The sequence below is a fragment of the Coregonus lavaretus genome, assembly GCF_964263955.1.
Source record: "Coregonus lavaretus genome assembly, chromosome: 4".
Lineage (NCBI taxonomy): Eukaryota > Metazoa > Chordata > Actinopteri > Salmoniformes > Salmonidae > Coregonus > Coregonus lavaretus.
This window is the reverse complement of record NC_139991.1, coordinates 69290649-69308203: the sequence shown is the minus strand read 5'-3', so window position 1 is coordinate 69308203 and position 17555 is coordinate 69290649. Positions and strand designations below refer to the sequence as shown.

Sequence of the window (17555 nt, the reverse complement as noted above, 5' to 3'; positions counted from 1 at the left end):
ACAGTATGTTTGGGAAAGGGAAATAAGGAAATATCCTACAACAGCTGAATTTCTCTCTCGTGGTAACCTGACAGTGTCAATTAATGGGGTTGTTCACGACAGGGTGGGGGACGGGAGGGGAGAGAGAGAAGGGGAGCAATAAGCTAATTATTGCTCTGTTTTTTCTTTCTCTCCATCTCTTTTCCTTCTCTCAAATATTGCTAATCGTTCCTATATACTCCCCCATCAACTGAGGGTAAAACACGGAGATAGAAGGTAAAAGCTCTCCAAAAGGCTGTAATGAGGACCTAAAAAAGATGGTAGCCGAGAGCTAATTCGACATCAGCTTTTGAGAAGATGGCGATGGCGCTTCCAGCTTAGGAAGCTAACCCTCGGCTTAACTTGGCCTTGGCGGCTCAAACTCGACGCAAGGGCTGCATTTCACTTCCCCCGTTTTTCACAGCAACAATAAATAATTGGCTGTGTGGACGATTACCGTCATCCAAAAACATCCAATCGGATATTTATTACATTTTTTATTTATATTCTGGTTTTGTTATGCTTTCCACTACTTTTTGATCCCTTGAGTTGTTGTGGCTTTTTCCCCGCTTGCCGCTGTATTTTAATTGAATGTCACGCTAGGCTGAGGAGATGGAGACATGGAGAAGAGCACAGTTAATTAAGTGTTTTCGGGTCTGTCTTCATCGCCCCCTCTCAGGCTGACAGGTTTCTCACATCCCTCCTTCTCCCTCCCTCACTTTCTCTCTCCCTCACTTTCTCGCTTTATCCTTCAGACCAATCAGCCATATCTCTTCTATGGCGGTGTCTTAGTGTCTGTCTAGCTCCACAGGTCCAGCCCTCTGGTGTACACACCACAAACATACGCACACACAGAGGCACATACAGTTGAAGTCAGAAGTTTACATACACTTAGGTTGGAGTCATTAAAACTCGTTTTTTCAACCACTCCACAAATTTCTTGTTAACAAACTATAGTTTTGGCAAGTCGGTTAGGACATCTACTTTGTGCATGACACAAGTAATTTTTGCAACAATTGTTTACAGACAGATTATTTCACTTATAATTCACTATCACAATTCCAGTGGGTCAGAAGTTTACATACACTAAGTTGACTGTGCCTTTAAACAGCTTGGAAAATTCCAGAAAATGATGTAATGGCGTTAATGACATAATTTGAGTCAATTGGAGGTGTACCTGTGGATGTATTTCAAGGCCTACCTTCAAACGCAGTGCCTCTTTGCTTGACATCATAGGAAAATCAAAAGAAATCAGCCAAGACCTCAGAAAGAAAATTGTAGACCTCCACAAGTCTGGTTCATCCTTGGGAGCAATTTCCAAATGCCTGAAGGTACCACGTTCATCTGTACAAACAATAGTACGCAAGTATAAACACCATGGGACCACGCCACCGTCATACCGCTCAGGAAGGAGACGCGTTCTGTCTCCTAGAGATGAACGTACTTTGGTGCGAAAAGTGCAAATCAATCCCAGAACAACAGCAAAGGACCTTGTGAAGATGCTGGAGGAAACAGGTACAAAAGTATCTACAGTGGGGGAAAAAGTATTTAGTCAGCCACCAATTGTGCAAGTTCTCCCACTTAAAAAGATGAGAGAGGCCTGTAATTTTCATCATAGGTACACGTCAACTATGACAGACAAATTGAGAAAAAGAATTCCAGAAAATCACATTGTAGGATTTTTAATGAATTTATTTGCAAATTATGGTGGAAAATAAGTATTTGGTCACCTACAAACAAGCAAGATTTCTGGCTCTCACAGACCTGTAACTTCTTCTTCTTTAAGAGGCTCCTCTGTCCTCCACTCGTTACCTTTATTAATGGCACCTGTTTGAACTTGTTATCAGTATAAAAGACACCTGTCCACAACCTCAAACAGTCACACTCCAAACTCCACTATGGCCAAGACCAAAGAGCTGTCAAAGGACACCAGAAACAAAATTGTAGACCTGCACCAGGCTGGGAAGACTGAATCTGCAATAGGTAAGCAGCTTGGTTTGAAGAAATCAACTGTGGGAGCAATTATTAGGAAATGGAAGACATACAAGACCACTGATAATCTCCCTCGATCTGGGGCTCCACGCAAGATCTCACCCCGTGAGGTCAAAATGATCACAAGAACGGTGAGCAAAAATCCCAGAACCACACGGGGGGACCTAGTGAATGACCTGCAGAGAGCTGGGACCAAAGTAACAAAGCCTTCCATCAGTAACACACTACGCCGCCAGGGACTCAAATCCTGCAGTGCCAGACGTGTCCCCCTGCTTAAGCCAGTACATGTCCTGGCCCGTCTGAAGTTTGCTAGAGTGCATTTGGATGATCCAGAAGAGGATTGGGAGAATGTCATATGGTCAGATGAAACCAAAATAGAACTTTTTGGTAAAAACTCAACTCGTCGTGTTTGGAGGACAAAGAATGCTGAGTTGCATCCAAAGAACACCATACCTACTGTGAAGCATGGGGGTGGAAACATCATGCTTTGGGGCTGTTTTTCTGCACAGGGGACCAGGACGACTGATCCGTGTAAAGGAAAGAATGAATGGGGCCATGTATCGTGAGATTTTGAGTGAAAACCTCCTTCCATCAGCAAGGGCATTGAAGATGAAACGTGGCTGGGTCTTTCAGCATGACAATGATCCCAAACACACCGCCCGGGCAACGAAGGAGTGGCTTCGTAAGAAGCATTTCAAAGTCCTGGAGTGGCCTAGCCAGTCTCCAGATCTCAACCCCATAGAAAATTGAAGGCGGCAGGTAGCTTAGTGGGTAAGAGCGTTGTGCCAGTAACCGAAAGGTCGCTGGTTCTAATCCCCGAGCCGACTAGGTGAAAAATCTGTTGATGTGCCCTTAAGCAAGGCACTTAACCCTAATTGCTCATGTAAGTCGCTCTGGATAAGAGCGTCTGCTAAATGACTAAAAAAAAAAAAAAGAAAAAAAAAAAAAAAATCTTTGGAGGGAGTTGAAAGTCCGTGTTGCCCAGCGACAGCCCCAAAACATCACTGCTCTAGAGGAGATCTGCATGGAGGAATGGGCCAAAATACCAGCAACAGTGTGTGAAAACCTTGTGAAGACTTACAGAAAACGTTTGACCTGTGTCATTGGCAAAAAAGGGTATATAACAAAGTATTGAGAAACTTTACTTATTTTCCACCATAATTTGCAAATAAATTCATTAAAAATCCTACAATGTGATTTTCTGGAGAAAGAAATTCTCAATTTGTCTGTCATAGTTGACGTGTACCTATGATGAAAATTACAGGCCTCTCTCATCTTTTTAAGTGGGAGAACTTGCACAATTGGTGGCTGACTAAATACTTTTTTCCCCCACTGTATATCCACAGTAAAACGAGTTCTATATCGACATAACCTGAAAGGCCACTCAGCAAGGAAGAAGCCACTGCTCCAAAACCACCATAAAAAAGCCAGACTACGGTTTGCAACTGCACATGGGGACAAAGATCTTACTTTTTGGAGAAATAGCCTCTGGTCTGATGAAACAAAAATAGAAATGTTTGTCTATAATGACCATCGTTATGTTTGGAAGAAAAAGGTGGCAGCTTGCAAACCGAAGAACACCATCCCAACCGTGAAGAACGGGGGGTGGCAGCATCATGCTGTGGGGGTGCTTTGCTGCAGGAGGGACTGGTGCACTTCACAAAATAGATGGCTTCATGAGGAAGGAAAATTATGTGGATATATTGAAGCAACATCTCAAGACATCAGTCAGGAAGTTAATGCTTGGTCGCAAATGTGTCTTCCAAATGGACAATGACCCAAAGCATACTTCCAAAGTTGTGGCAAAATGGCTTAAGGACAACAAAGTCAAGGTATTGGAGTGGCCATCACAAGCCCTGACCTCAATCCTATAGAAAATGTGTGGGCAGAACTGAAAAAGCGTGTGCGAGCAAGGAGGCCTACAAACCTGACTCAGTTACACCAGCTCTGTCTGGAGGAATGGGCCAAAACTCACCCAACTTATTGTGGGAAGCTTGTGGAAGGCTACCCGAAACATTTGACCCAAATTAAACAATTTAAAGGCAATGCTACCGAATACTAATTGAGTGTATGTAAACTTCTGACCCACTGGGAATGTGATGAAAGAAATAAAAGCTGAAATAAATAATTCTCTCTACTATTATTCTGACATTTCACATTCTTAAAATAAAGTGGTGATCCTAACTGACCTAAGACAGGGAATTTTTTATTAGGATTAAATGTCAGGAATTGTGAAAAACTGAGTTTAAATGTATTTGGCTAAGGTGTATGTAAACTTCCGACTTCAACTGTAGAGACACACACACACTCCAGTATGCTGGGAAAGTAAAATGTTTTTTCTCTTCTTGTCTCACTGGGGTAACATTTAAATGGACTCTATTTCGTAGCCATAAACCTTGGAAAAACAAACAATAAATATTTAGAGTAGAACCGTATCGAAGGTTGACGATGAAGGAATACGACAACAATAAAATGTTTTTGTTTTCTTGCTATGTCAAAGTGTTGCCCTGAATGTTCATGTGTACAAAGTGTACAAAATTGGTTTGATGTGTGTCACAATGATCTTGATTAAAGAACAAAGTACTCAAGTCTCTGTTTGTTTCCCATTACTGTGCTAATGGAGTTGATACAGTGGGGGAAGTATTTAGTCAGCCACCAATTGTGCAAGTTCTCCCACTTAAAAAGATGAGAGAGGCCTGTAATTTTCATCATAGGTACACGTCAACTATGACAGACAAATTGAGGGAAAAAAATCCAGAAAATCATATTGTAGGATTTTTAATGAATTTATTTGCAAATTATGGTGGAAAATAAGTATTTGGTCACCTACAAACAAGCAAGATTTCTGGCTCTCACAGACCTGTAACTTCTTCTTCTTTAAGAGGCTCCTCTGTCCTCCACTCGTTACCTGTATCAATGGCACCTGTTTGAACTTGTTATCAGTATAAAAGACACCTGTCCACAACCTCAAACAGTCACACTCCAAACTCCACTATGGCCAAGACCAAAGAGCTGTCAAAGGACACCAGAAACAAAATTGTAGACCTGCACCAGGCTGGGAAGACTGAATCTGCAATTGGTAAGCAGCTTGGTTTGAAGAAATCAACTGTGGGAGCAATTATTAGGAAATGGAAGACATACAAGACCACTGATAATCTCCCTCGATCTGGGGCTCCACGCAAGATCTCACCCCGTGGGGTCAAAATGATCACAAGAACGGTGAGCAAAAATCCCAGAACCACATGGGGGGACCTAGTGAATGACCTGCAGAGAGCTGGGACCAAAGTAACAAAGCCTACCATCAGTAACACACTACGCCGCCAGGGACTCAAATCCTGCAGTGCCAGACGTGTCCCCCTGCTTAAGCCAGTACATGTCCAGGCCCGTCTGAAGTTTGCTAGAGTGCATTTGGATGATCCAGAAGAGGATTGGGAGAATGTGATATGGTCAGATGAAACCAAAATAGAACTTTTTGGTAAAAACTCAACTTGTCGTGTTTGGAGGACAAAGAATGCTGAGTTGCATCCAAAGAACACCATACCTACTGTGAAGCATGGGGGTGGAAACATCATGCTTTGGGGCTGTTTTTCTGCAAAGGGACCAGGGCGACTGATCCGTGTAAAGGAAAGAATGAATGGGGCCATGTATCGTGAGATTTTGAGTGAAAACCTCCTTCCATCAGCAAGGGCATTGAAGATGAAACGTGGCTGGGTCTTTCAGCATGACAATGATCCCAAACACACCGCCCGGGCAACGAAGGAGTGGCTTCGTAAGAAGCATTTCATGGTCCTGGAGTGGCCTAGCCAGTCTCCAGATCTCAACCCCATAGAAAATCTTTGGAGGGAGTTGAAAGTCTGTGTTGCCCAGCGACAGCCCCAAAACATCACTGCTCTAGAGGAGATCTGCATGGAGGAATGGGCCAAAATACCAGCAACAGTGTGAAAACCTTGTGAAGACTTACAGAAAACGTTTGACCTGTGTCATAGCCAACAAAGGGTATATAACAAAGTATTGAGAAACTTTTGTTATTGACCAAATACTTATTTTCCACCATAATTTGCAAATAAATTCATTAAAAATCCTACAATGTGATTTTCTGGAATTTTTTTTCTCATTTTGTTTGTCATAGTTGACGTGTACCTATGATGAAAATTACAGGCCTCTCTCATCTTTTTAAGTGAGAGAACTTACACAATTGGTGGCTGACTAAATACTTTTTTCCCCCACTGTATATGACTCTGGTGGTTTTGGCTGAGATCATGCAGTGGTTAAACACTTATGTCTCACAATCGTGGTTGTTTATTATATGTTTGTGTTTTGCAGTGCGCCCATGCCTTACCTCATTGGAGTACATTCCAGCCTAATGGAGGTATGTTCCTTACCACATACCATTTATAAACCAAACTCATAAGAGAGAGAGTGTGTGTGACTGCGTGCATGTGTGTGTGTGTGTGTGTGTGTGTGTGTGTGTGTGCATGTGTCTCATGTTTGTGTGGAAGTGTAAAGCCCTCTCTCCTTGTCTCTCTCCCTGCAGAAGGTGAGGGGGATGGCCCTGGATGACGTGGTTGTTCTCAACGTAGACACCAACACCCTGGAAACACCCTTTGACGACCTCCAAAGCCTGCCCAATGACGTGGTGAGACACACACACACACACATTTATAGACACTACATATCCCAATTCTCACGAGTGGTACCCAACCCTCTACTGCAGGGTTGGGCAACATTGATGGGGATGGGGTCCACAAAAAATCTGAACTCATCATGAGAGGCCACAGTGGTTCTCGGATCTGCGTACCCACATCCATACTTTCAAATGCAGTCAGACCCGGCCCTAGCATTTTTGGGGTCCTAAGCTACATTTTGTTGCACCTTGTGTATTCTACGATTTGAAGTTGAGACCCTGACTGAGTTCCCAAAAAATAAATAATAATAATAAAAATAAATAATATATGTATATATATATACAGTGCATTCGGAAAGTATTCAGACCCCTTGACTTTTTCCACATCTTACTTTACAGCTTTATTTTAAAATGGATTCATTAGTTTTTTTCCCTCATCAATCTACACACAATACCCCATAATGACAAACCAAAAACAGGTTTTTAGAAATTTTTCTAATTTATAAAAATAAAAATAAACTGAAATATCACATTTACATAAGTATTCAGACCCTTTACTCAGTACTTTGTTTAAGCACCTTTGGCAGCGATTACAGCCTCAAGTCTTCTTGTGTATGACGCTACAAGCTTGGCACACCTGTATTTGGAGAGTTTCTCCCATTCTTCTCTGCAGATCTTCTCAAGCTCTTTCAGGTTGGATGGGGAGCGTCGCTGCACAGCTATTTTCTGGTCTCTCCAGAGATGTTCGATCGGGTTCAAGTCCGGTCTCTGGCTGGGCCACTCAAGGACATTCAGAGACTTGTCCCAAAGCCACTCCTGCGTTGTCTTGGCTGTGTGCTTAGGGTCACTGTCTTGTTGGAAGACTAACCCAGTCTTAGGTCCTGAGCACTCTGGAGCAGGTTGTAAGTCGCTCTGGATAAGAGCGTCTGCTAAATGATGTAAATGTAAATGTTTTCATCAAGGATCTCGCTGTACTTTGCTCCATTCATCTTTCCCTCGATCCTGACTGGTCTCCCAGTCCCTGCCACTGAAAAACATCCCCACAGCATGATGCTGCCACCACCATGCTTCACCGTAGGGATGGTGGCAGTTTTCTTCCAGACGTGACGCTTGGCATTCAGGCCAAAGAGTTCAATCTTGGCTTCATCAGACCAGATAATCTTGTTTTTCATGGTCTGAGAGTCTTTAGGTGCCTTTTGGCAACTCCAAGTGGGCTGTCATGTGCCTTTTACTGAGGAGTGGCTTCCGTCTGGCCACTCTACCATAAAGGTCTGATTTGTGGAGTGCTGCTGTCACGCTCGTTGATAGACGGATCCGGAACAAGGTGCAGCGTGGTATGCGTACATATTCCTTTATTTACTGAATACAGATCAAAACAACAAAATACAAACGAACATGAAGTTCAACAGGCTGCACAACCACAAGCCAAAACAGAAACAAGATCCCACAACTAAGGTATGCAAAATGGCTGCCTAAGTATGATCCCCAATCAGAGACAACGATAGACAGCTGCCTCTGATTGGGAACCACACCCGGCCAACATAGAAATAGAACATCTAGAATTCACACCCTGACCAAACCAACTAGAGAAAAACAGGGCTCTCAAGGTCAGGGCGTGACAGTACCCCCCCCAAAGGTGCGTACTCCGGCTGCAATAACCTGACTCATTAGGGGAGGGTCCGGGTGGGCATCTAGCCTCGGTGGCGGCTCCGGCTTCGGGCGCGACGTCGATATTAACCTCTTCTCCCTTCCTGCCTCCCTGTTGCTCAAGGATGATCAATGGAAACAGGATGCACCTGAGCTCAATTTCGAGTCTCATAGCAAAGGGTCTAAATACTTATGTAATTAAGGTATTTCAGTTTTAATTTTTTTTATAAATGTGCAAAAGTTTCTAAAAACTTGTTTTCATCTTTTAATTACGGTATCTCTGTGCATTCAAATTGCTATCGATAAAAGTTGTGGGGGGGGGTTCATTCACCGGGCCTACTGTATACAGTGAGGGTAAAAAGTATTTGATCCCCTGCTGATTTTGTATGTTTGCCCACTGACAAAGATATGATCAGTCTATAATTGTAATTGTAGGTTTATTTGAACGGTGAAAAAAATCCAGAAAAACACATAAAAACATGAATATCATATTTCCATAAGTATTCAGGCCAAATTCGGCCCATGGACCGCCAGTAGGGGTACCCTGATCTATGGTATATTGAAACAGCCATGCATTTGATAATTAACAGTACAAGATCAAAGCAAATCCCAGCGTCTTTCATGGTTGACTACTGAATGCTACACGTTTCCACCACAACTGAACTGAGCTCAACAACGGTAGTCTCATCCTCTCAAGAGGGCTAGCCACGGTCCTTGAAATATCCATTTAGACTTCAAATGCCGACCAAAACGTAAACACGCCCAATTATTCCGACTTGTTGGTATTCATGCTTTTACTATAAATAATTATATTTTTTATTTTTCTTAAATTTTTGTCCTCTCAAAAGCTGTCATGTTTTCATCTAATTTAAGCTGTTCGTTGTTTGCTGCTGTTGTTGTCCTTAATTACAACGTGAGTCATGCTGTTGGGTCAGAGATGCTGTGTGTTTACACTGATGATCTGGGGTCCTCGCATCCATGCCACCTGCCTATGAATTGCCCTCCTAATTGCCTGATCAAAAGGCTCGTAGCGCAGTGCTTAGAGACCAGGGGAGAAAGAGCAACCTGCCTCTCTCCTTTTGATCGCAGCCAAATACCAGCCCTGGCTCATGTTGGGCAGCCATTATATTTGTTGTCTGTCTACCTGTGTGTGTTTGTTTTTCATTAGCTTTTAGCATTTTAGAGTGTGCTCATTTTAGCATGATAAGTGGGTGAAATATATTAATGAACTGTCATTAGAACAAAGAGTGACACAGAGCAGCTGGTTGCTTTGAAGTCTGCAGCCACCTCAATGTCGTGCTTCGTGTTGTGTGTGTGTGTGTTTCATGCACGGTCACGCTTACATGTATGTGTCTAAATGGGCGTCTGCATGCTTACATTAATGCATGGATGTATGTACATCAGGGCTCGCCAACCCTGTTCCTGGAGAGCTACCATCCTGTAGGTTTTCACTCCAACCCTAATCTAGCACACCTGATTCTGATAATTAGCTGGTTGATAAACTGAATCAGGTTAGTCACAACTAGGTTTGGAGCGAAAACCTACAGGAACGTAGCTCTCCAGGAACAGGGTTCAGAGTTCAAACCTACAGGAGGGAGCTCTCCAGGAACAGGGGTGAAGTTAAAACCTACTGGAGGGTAGCTCTCCAGGAACAGGGTTGGAGTTAAAACCTACATCAGGGTAGCTCTCCAGGAACAGGGTTGTATCGAAAACCTACTGAAGGAAAGCTCTCCAGGAACAGGGTTAGAGTTAAAACCTACAGGAGGGTACTCTCCAGGAACGGGGTTGGAGTTAAAACCTACAGGAGGGTAGCTCTCCAGGAACAGGGTTGGAGTGAAAACATACAGGAGGGTAGCTCTCCAGGAACAGGGTTGGAGTGAAAACATACAGGAGGGTAGCTCTCCAGGAACAGGGTTGGAGTTAAAACATACAGGAGGGTAGCTCTCCAGGAACAGGGTTGGAGTTAAAACATACAGGAGGGTAGCTCTCCAGGTACAGGGTTGGAGTTAAAACATACAGGAGGGTAGCTCTCCAGGAACAAGGTTGGAGTTAAAACATACAGGAGGGTAGCTCTCCAGGAACAGGGTTGGAGTTAAAACATACAGGAGGGTAGCTCTCCGGGTACAGGGTTGGAGTTAAAACATACAGGAGGGTAGCTCTCCAGGAACAGGGTTGGAGTTAAAACATACAGGAGGGTAGCTCTCCAGGAACAAGGTTGGAGTTAAAACATACAGGAGGGTAGCTCTCCAGGAACAGGGTTGGAGTTAAAACATACAGGAGGGTAGCTCTCCAGGAACAGGGTTGGAGTTAAAACCTACAGGAGGGTAGCTCTCCAGGAACAGGGTTGGAGTTAAAACCTACAGGAGGGTAGCTCTCCAGGAACAGGGTTGGAGTTAAAACATACAGGAGGGTAGCTCTCCAGGTACAGGGTTGGAGTTAAAACCTACAGGAGGGTAGCTCTCCAGGAACAGGGTTGGAGTTAAAACATACAGGAGGGTAGCTCTCCAGGAACAGGGTTGGAGTTAAAACCTACAGGAGGGTAGCTCTCCAGGAACAGGGTTGGAGTTAAAACATACAGGAGGGTAGCTCTCCAGGAACAGGGTTGGAGTTAAAACCTACAGGAGGGTAGCTCTCCAGGAACAGGGTTGGAGTTAAAACATACAGGAGGGTAGCTCTCCAGGAACAGGGTTGGAGTTAAAACCTACAGGAGGGTAGCTCTCCAGGAACAGGGTTGGAGTTAAAACATACAGGAGGGTAGCTTTCCAGGTACAGGGTTGGAGTTAAAACATACAGGAGGGTAGCTCTCCAGGAACAAGGTTGGAGTTAAAACATACAGGAGGGTAGCTCTCCAGGAACAAGGTTGGAGAGCCTTGCTGTACAGTATGTGTGTGACTCCATGACTAAGCCTGATGATGATAAACAGTGCATTTGGAAAGTATTCAGACTCCTTGACTTTTTCCACATTTTGTTACGTTACAGCCTTATTCTAAAATGATGTAAATGGTTTTTTTCCCCTCATCAATCTACACACAATACCCCATAATGACAACGCAAAAGCAGGTTTTTAGAAACTTTTGCAAAAACAGAAATACCTTATTTACATAAGTATTCAGACCCTTTGCCATGAGACTCGAAATTGAACTCCGATGCATCCTGTTTCCATTGATCATCCTTAAGATGTTTCTACAACTTGATTGGAGTCCACCTGTACTAAATTCAATTGATTGGACATGATTTGCAAAGGCACACACCTGTCTATATAAGGTCCCACAGTTAACAGTGCATGTAGGAGAAAAAACCAAGCCATCAGGTCGAAGGAATTGTCCAATTATTAAAAACCTGTTTTTGCTTTGTCTTTATGGGCGATTGTGTGTAGTTTGATGAGGGAAAAAAATGATTTAATCAATTTTACAATAAGGCTGTAACGTAGCAAAATGTGGAAAAAGTCAAGGGGTCCGAATACTTTCTGAATGCACTGTATGTGTGATCCTGGCCACTGATCTCTGTTTTTGTCTCCTGTCAGATGTCCAGGTCTTATCATGTTTAAATGGGTCAGTTCCTAATAGTAGTATTGATTTTAAAGGGAGACAGTTCCTATAATATTAGTGTTTAAGGTTGACTCAGCACATATTAAAGTGTATCTCTGGCAGTATCACTGGGGAACATCAGAGGGCACCCATAAAGCCCCCCCGCCCCGCCCCGCTCCGCTCTCAGGAACGTTGTAAAGCTTTAAGAGACTTCCGTCCTGTCATTACACACTTATTCACGTCTCTTTTATTTTTTCCCCTGTCTTTCAACACAAGGCTGTAATTCTGGATTTTTATTGGGTTTTGATGTATTTTCATTTGTTTCTTTAAGTGTGTTTTGAGAGGGGGAGATTATGAGAAGAGGGTGTGTGTGTGTGTCTGTTCTAGGCAGGTAGTGGAATTATTAAGGAGGCATTCGGTGGAAGTGGAGCTGCTGGTGTTACTGAGATGGAGGAAGAAAGCAAAGCTCTCATGTCATTACACCATCAGATCAAAGACGTGCAATGACTCAATACAGTAGAATCAAGGTCCTGATATGTGGCTGATTAGTTGCAGCCTACCACACCAGCCCAACTCACCTGACCAAGTGTGTTGGGCTGGAACAAAAGCACACCCACTAGCTGTCCAGGAAGAGAGTTGGCCACCTCTGGTGTTGACGAAGTGACGTAGGAAGTGTAGTTAGTGACGTATGAAGTGTCGTTGGTGACGTGGGAAGTGTAGTTGGTGACGTAGGAAGTGTAGTTGGTGAAAGGGGGACTTCATTGTGAGAATGTTGCATGGTGTTTCCCAGGGCTCTTTCTCTTTGTCCCATTACTCTTTCCTTAAACACTGTATGACGGTTTATTGTGCGTGATGTTCTGCCTGAATGTAGAAATCCATAGTCCCTCCTGGACACTGATTGACGTGAGCTTTACCATTGGCATTTCAAAACCACTATTTTCCATAGCAGTACTCATGCAAACAAATGAGGCAGGAAAATACAGCAACATTTAATTTGCGTGTCTCATCTGCCTCCGCTGTGGAAGAAAACAAACCCAGGTCAGGTCATGAGAATTCAAACCCAGGTCATGAGAATTCAAACCCAGGTCATGACAAATCAAACCCAGGTCATGTCAAATCAAACCCAGGTCATGTCAAATCAAAACCAGGTCATGACAAATCAAACCCAGGTCATGACAAATCAAACCCAGGTCATGGCGATTGCCACTAAAAAGCTGTGTTCTTTACTACATTTATTTTTCTGGTCGAGTTTTCTGCTTTGGGGGGAGGCAAAACTTTTGCTAACAAGGTAACCGAGCATCCTTAATAACCGGGGGAGCTCAATGTGGGAGAGAAGCGGCGAGGTAAGAGAGAGAGAAGAGGAAGGAGAAAGGATTACTTCAGCCCTGTGCGCTCGCTCCCGGGTAGCGTATTAGCCTAAACGGCCGCCTCATGGAGTGTATTCATGTAGAATAACGCTGTTGTTGACTCGCGGGCCGCTTTTCCAGCGGTGTGGTGCGTATGGATGTGAGCAAGGCAGAACGGAGAGAGGGGGGCTGGGGCCTGGGGCCTGGGGGCTGGGGCCTGGGGCCTGGGGCCTGGGGGCTGGGGCCTGGGGGCTGGGGCCTGGGGCCTGGGGCCTGGGGGCTGGGGCCTGGGGCCTGGGGGCTGGGGGCTGGGGCCTGGGGGCTGGGGCCTGGGGCCTGGGGGCTGGGGCCTGGGGGCTGGGGCCTGGGGGCTGGGGCCTGGGGGAGGGAAGGGCAGATTAAAGGAGGGCCTGGTTCAGACGCTACCTGAGGGGATGGGAGGCCTGGCGGGAGAGAGACAGTCTTTCAGTCCATCTCTGGGGGAAGAAGAGGAATGAAGGGAGGAAAGGAGAAAGGCATGGATGGATGGATGGAGCGAGAGCGATAGATTAAGACACTAAGGGCACACAGTGTGTTGTGAAATCTGTGAATGTGTTGTATTGTTTTTTTAATTGTATGAACTGCCTTAATTTTGCTGGACCCCAGGAAGAGTAGCTGCTGCAGCTAATGGGGATCTCTAATAAATACAAATACTGGTGAGGTGAAAGAGATGGACGAAGGCAGAGAGTGGGGGAAAATATTTGGGGTATGAATGGATGGGAAATATGACCCATGAAATCACCTATGACTATCTAGGTGGCTCTTGTGAAAATGTTATGCATTGCTTATCACGCAATGATGCAGTCCTAATGTAGACTCCATAAACAATAATAAAGTTAACTGTTTGTTGTTGTTGTTTTTTTCCCCAGGTGTCATCCTTAAAGAATCGCCTGAAGAAGGTTTCCACGACGACGGGAGATGGCGTGGCCCGAGCTTTCCTCAAGACACAGGCCGCTCTCTTCGGCTGCTACAGGAACGCGCTGCAGATCCAACCGGTGAGCCAGACTGAAGGAGAAGGAGAGAGGGAAGGAGAGAGGGAAGAGGAGAAGGAGAGAGGGAAGAGGAGAAGGAGAGAGGGAAGAGGAGAAGGAGAGAGGGAAGAGGAGAAGGAGAGAGGGAAGAGAGGAAGGAGAGAGGGAAGAGGAGAAGGAGAGAGGGAAGAGGAGAAGGAGAGAGGGAAGAGGAGAAGGAGAGAGGGAAGAGGGGAAGGAGAGAGGAAAGAGGAGAAGGAGAGAGGGAAGAGGGGAAGGAGAGAGGGAAGAGAGGAAGGAGAGAGGGAAGAGGAGAAGGAGAGAGGGAAGAGGAGAAGGAGAGAGGGAAGAGGGGAAGGAGAGAGGGAAGAGGGGAAGGAGAGAGGGAAGAGGAGGAGGAGGGAGGGAAGAGGGGAAGGAGAGAGGGAAGAGGGGAAGGAGGAGGGAAGAGGGGAAGGAGAGAGGGAAGAGAGGAAGGAGAGAGGGAAGAGGAGAAGGAGGGAGGGAGGGAAGAGGAGAAGGAGAGAGGGAAGAGGAGAAGGAGAAAGGGAAGAGGAGAAGGAGAGAGGGAAGAGGAGAAGGAGAGAGGGAAGAGGAGAAGGAGAAAGGGAAGAGGGGAAGGAAGGGGAACGAGGGGAAGGACGGAGGGAAGAGGAGAAGGACGGTGGGAGGGGAGAGGAGAAGGAGAGAGGGAAGAGGGGAAGGAGAGAGGGAAGAGGGGAAGGAGAGAGGGAAGAGGGGAAGGAGGGAGGGAGGGAAGAGGAGAAGGAGAGAGGGAAGAGGAGAAGGGGAGAGGGAAGAAGAGAAGGGAAGAGGGGAAGGAGGGGAGAGGAGAAGGAGAGAGGGAAGGGGAGAAGGAGAGAGGGAAGGAGGGAGGGAGGGGAGAGGGAAGATGAGAAGGAGAGAGGGAAGAGGAGAAGGAGAGAGGGAAGAGGAGAAGGAGAGAGGGAAGAGAAGAAGGAGAGAGGGAAGGCGAGAGGGAAGAGGAGAAGGAGAGAGGGAAGAGGAGAAGGAGAGAGGGAAGAGGAGAAGGGAAGAGGAGAAGGAGAGAGGGAAGAGGGGAAGGAGAGAGGGAAGAGAGGAAGGGGAGAGGGAAGAGGGGAAGGAGGGAGGGAGGGAAGAGGAGAAGGAGAAGGGAAGAGGAGAAGGGCAGAGGGAAGAGGGGAAGGAGGGGAGAGGAGAAGGAGAGAGGGAAGAGGAGAAGGAGAGAGGGGAGAGGAGAAGGAGAGAGGGAAGAGGAGAAGGGGAGAGGGAAGAGGGGAGGGAGGGAGGAAGGAGAAGGAGAGAGGGAAGAGGAGAAGGAGAGAGGGAAGAGGAGAAGGAGAGAGGGAAGAGGGGAAGGAGGGAGGGAGGGGAGAAGGAGAGAGGGAAGGTTTACAGTTAGTAGAGAGCGAGAGAAAGAGAGAGAGAGAGACACAGACACGGAGCGGGGTATCTTTCTTTCCTGGCATCTCCTCTATATCTCCATGGTAATGGTATATGATGACAGGTTTGTATCTGACTATGTGTTTGAAGGGGAACAGCCAGCTAACGCTCGGTCTTCTCTGTACCTGCATCAACACCAGGCGTGGTCGGTGCCGGACCGCTAATTATTCTACTATTCCGCCATATGTCGTCAAAAAAGTCTGATCCTCGCGTCTCCCAGCCCAATGCGTCTATTTTAAAATCATCTCTCCCGGACATTTACATATTTTAGACAGGGGCAATATGAATAAAACAAATAGAGGTGTCAATCAAGGACCTCCACGCGCTAGGACAGCAGGGTGTGTGTGTGTGTGTGTGTGTGTGTGTGTGTCTGTGTCTGCCCACTGTGTGAATAATAGCATTAGTGATGCAGATCCCCGTAACCCCCCAGTGTATAGGGGGGGGGGGGTCTGGAGGACAGAATAGCCCCCCTACGCGGGGTACCGGTCCACCCACCAGGGGAGACAGAAAGGGGACACACGTCCTAACAATGGCCCAGCTGGTGCCCCTGCACTACATATGTGTAGGGAGCTGACGCCTTCCTTCCACCTCCAAGCTGTCACTACCCTGTGGCTAACCCTAACCCCTAAACCCCTAACCCCCTAACCTGTACTATGGCTGAACCAAGGCCTCTTCTGTCTAGGAGACGCTAGGGAGTTTTTTTCTATGTGTCTTGTGGCCCATTCTGTTACCGACATTTCTTGTGACCCACCCAATAGATGGTGTATTTCTAGTCAGGACCCAAAAGGAATCATAGAAATGACCCGGGCCACTATAAAGGAGATCCTACTCTCAACGTTACCATGAAAGTGGGATTCATACGGCAGTAAGCCAAGCAAACACAAAACCAATCCCTGTTTCACAATGTCACTTGATAGTGTATTGTCACACCATTGTATCCTTTCAGTCTGAGAGCAGGGCAGCAGCATGGTAGTAGGGGCGCAAGGGGTTGGCTAGAGCTTTTATTTAAAACAATTGTAACGCCATAAAAGATTCTAGACCCAATCTTGGGAACTTTCTTGCTTTCTTCCCTTCTCTCTCTCTCTCTCTCTCTCTCTCTCTCTCTCTGCACCTCTTCTCTCTCCCTTCTCTCACTACCTCCCTTTCTCCCTCTCTTTATCAATCTCTCTCTCTCGCTCTCTCTCTCGCTCTCTGTCTGTCTCATGCTCGGCGCTAGTTGTCATTAAGTCTGAACTGCAGAACCAATTAGTTTGATCCAGAGGGAATGTGATGTGCAGCAGTATGGACAGTGGGGATAGGAAGGGACGTGTGTGCGCTGTTCTTTGGCAATGGGCCTCTTAGCTATGCTTGGATACACAACATCAAGACAGGACAAGATACAAGAACACCCCAGACAGACACTCAACCATACAGAGACAAACACACATTAATGGTCACACACACACACACATGCACACAGACACACACACACATTAAACAAGCATACAGGCCCGGAGAAACACATTGTCACTAAGAGCAGATTGGGGCGCTACGTCCAATTGTGTCTTGAATGAATTGTGGTGTGTGTTTGCCCACTTATTGCTTTCCCTGTGTGTTTACACTGAGTGTGCAAAACATTAAGACCACCTTCCTAATAATGAGTTGCTCCCCCCCCCTCCCCTTTTGCCCTCAGAACAGCCTCAATTCGTCAGGGCATGGGATGCTGGCCCATGTTGACTCCAATACTTCCCACAGTTGTGTCAAGTTGGCTGGATGTCCTTTGGGTGGTGGACCATTCTTGAGAATGGGAAACGGTTCAGTGTGAAAAACCCAGCAGTGTTGCAGTTCTTGACACACTCAAACCGCCTGGCACCTACTACCATATGCCATTCAAAGGCACTTAAATCTTTAGTCTTGCTCATTCACCCTCTGAATGGTACACTTACACAATCCATGTCTTAAAAATCTTAGATTAACCTGTCTCCTC

General features: G+C 45.9%; 1 protein-coding gene across 1 annotated transcript in view; it reads left to right on the top strand.

Annotated features, from left to right (window-relative positions):
* Nucleotides 1-17555, top strand: part of LOC311128264 (DENN domain-containing protein 1A-like) — a 157445-nt gene that overhangs the window by 112665 nt on the left and 27225 nt on the right. The window contains exons 11-13 of the mRNA XM_084160317.1: nucleotides 6334-6379; nucleotides 6545-6646; nucleotides 14063-14188. Of these exons, the coding sequence (XP_084016443.1) occupies nucleotides 6334-6379; nucleotides 6545-6646; nucleotides 14063-14188 (274 nt within the window). The remainder of the gene's footprint in view (nucleotides 1-6333; nucleotides 6380-6544; nucleotides 6647-14062; nucleotides 14189-17555) is intronic.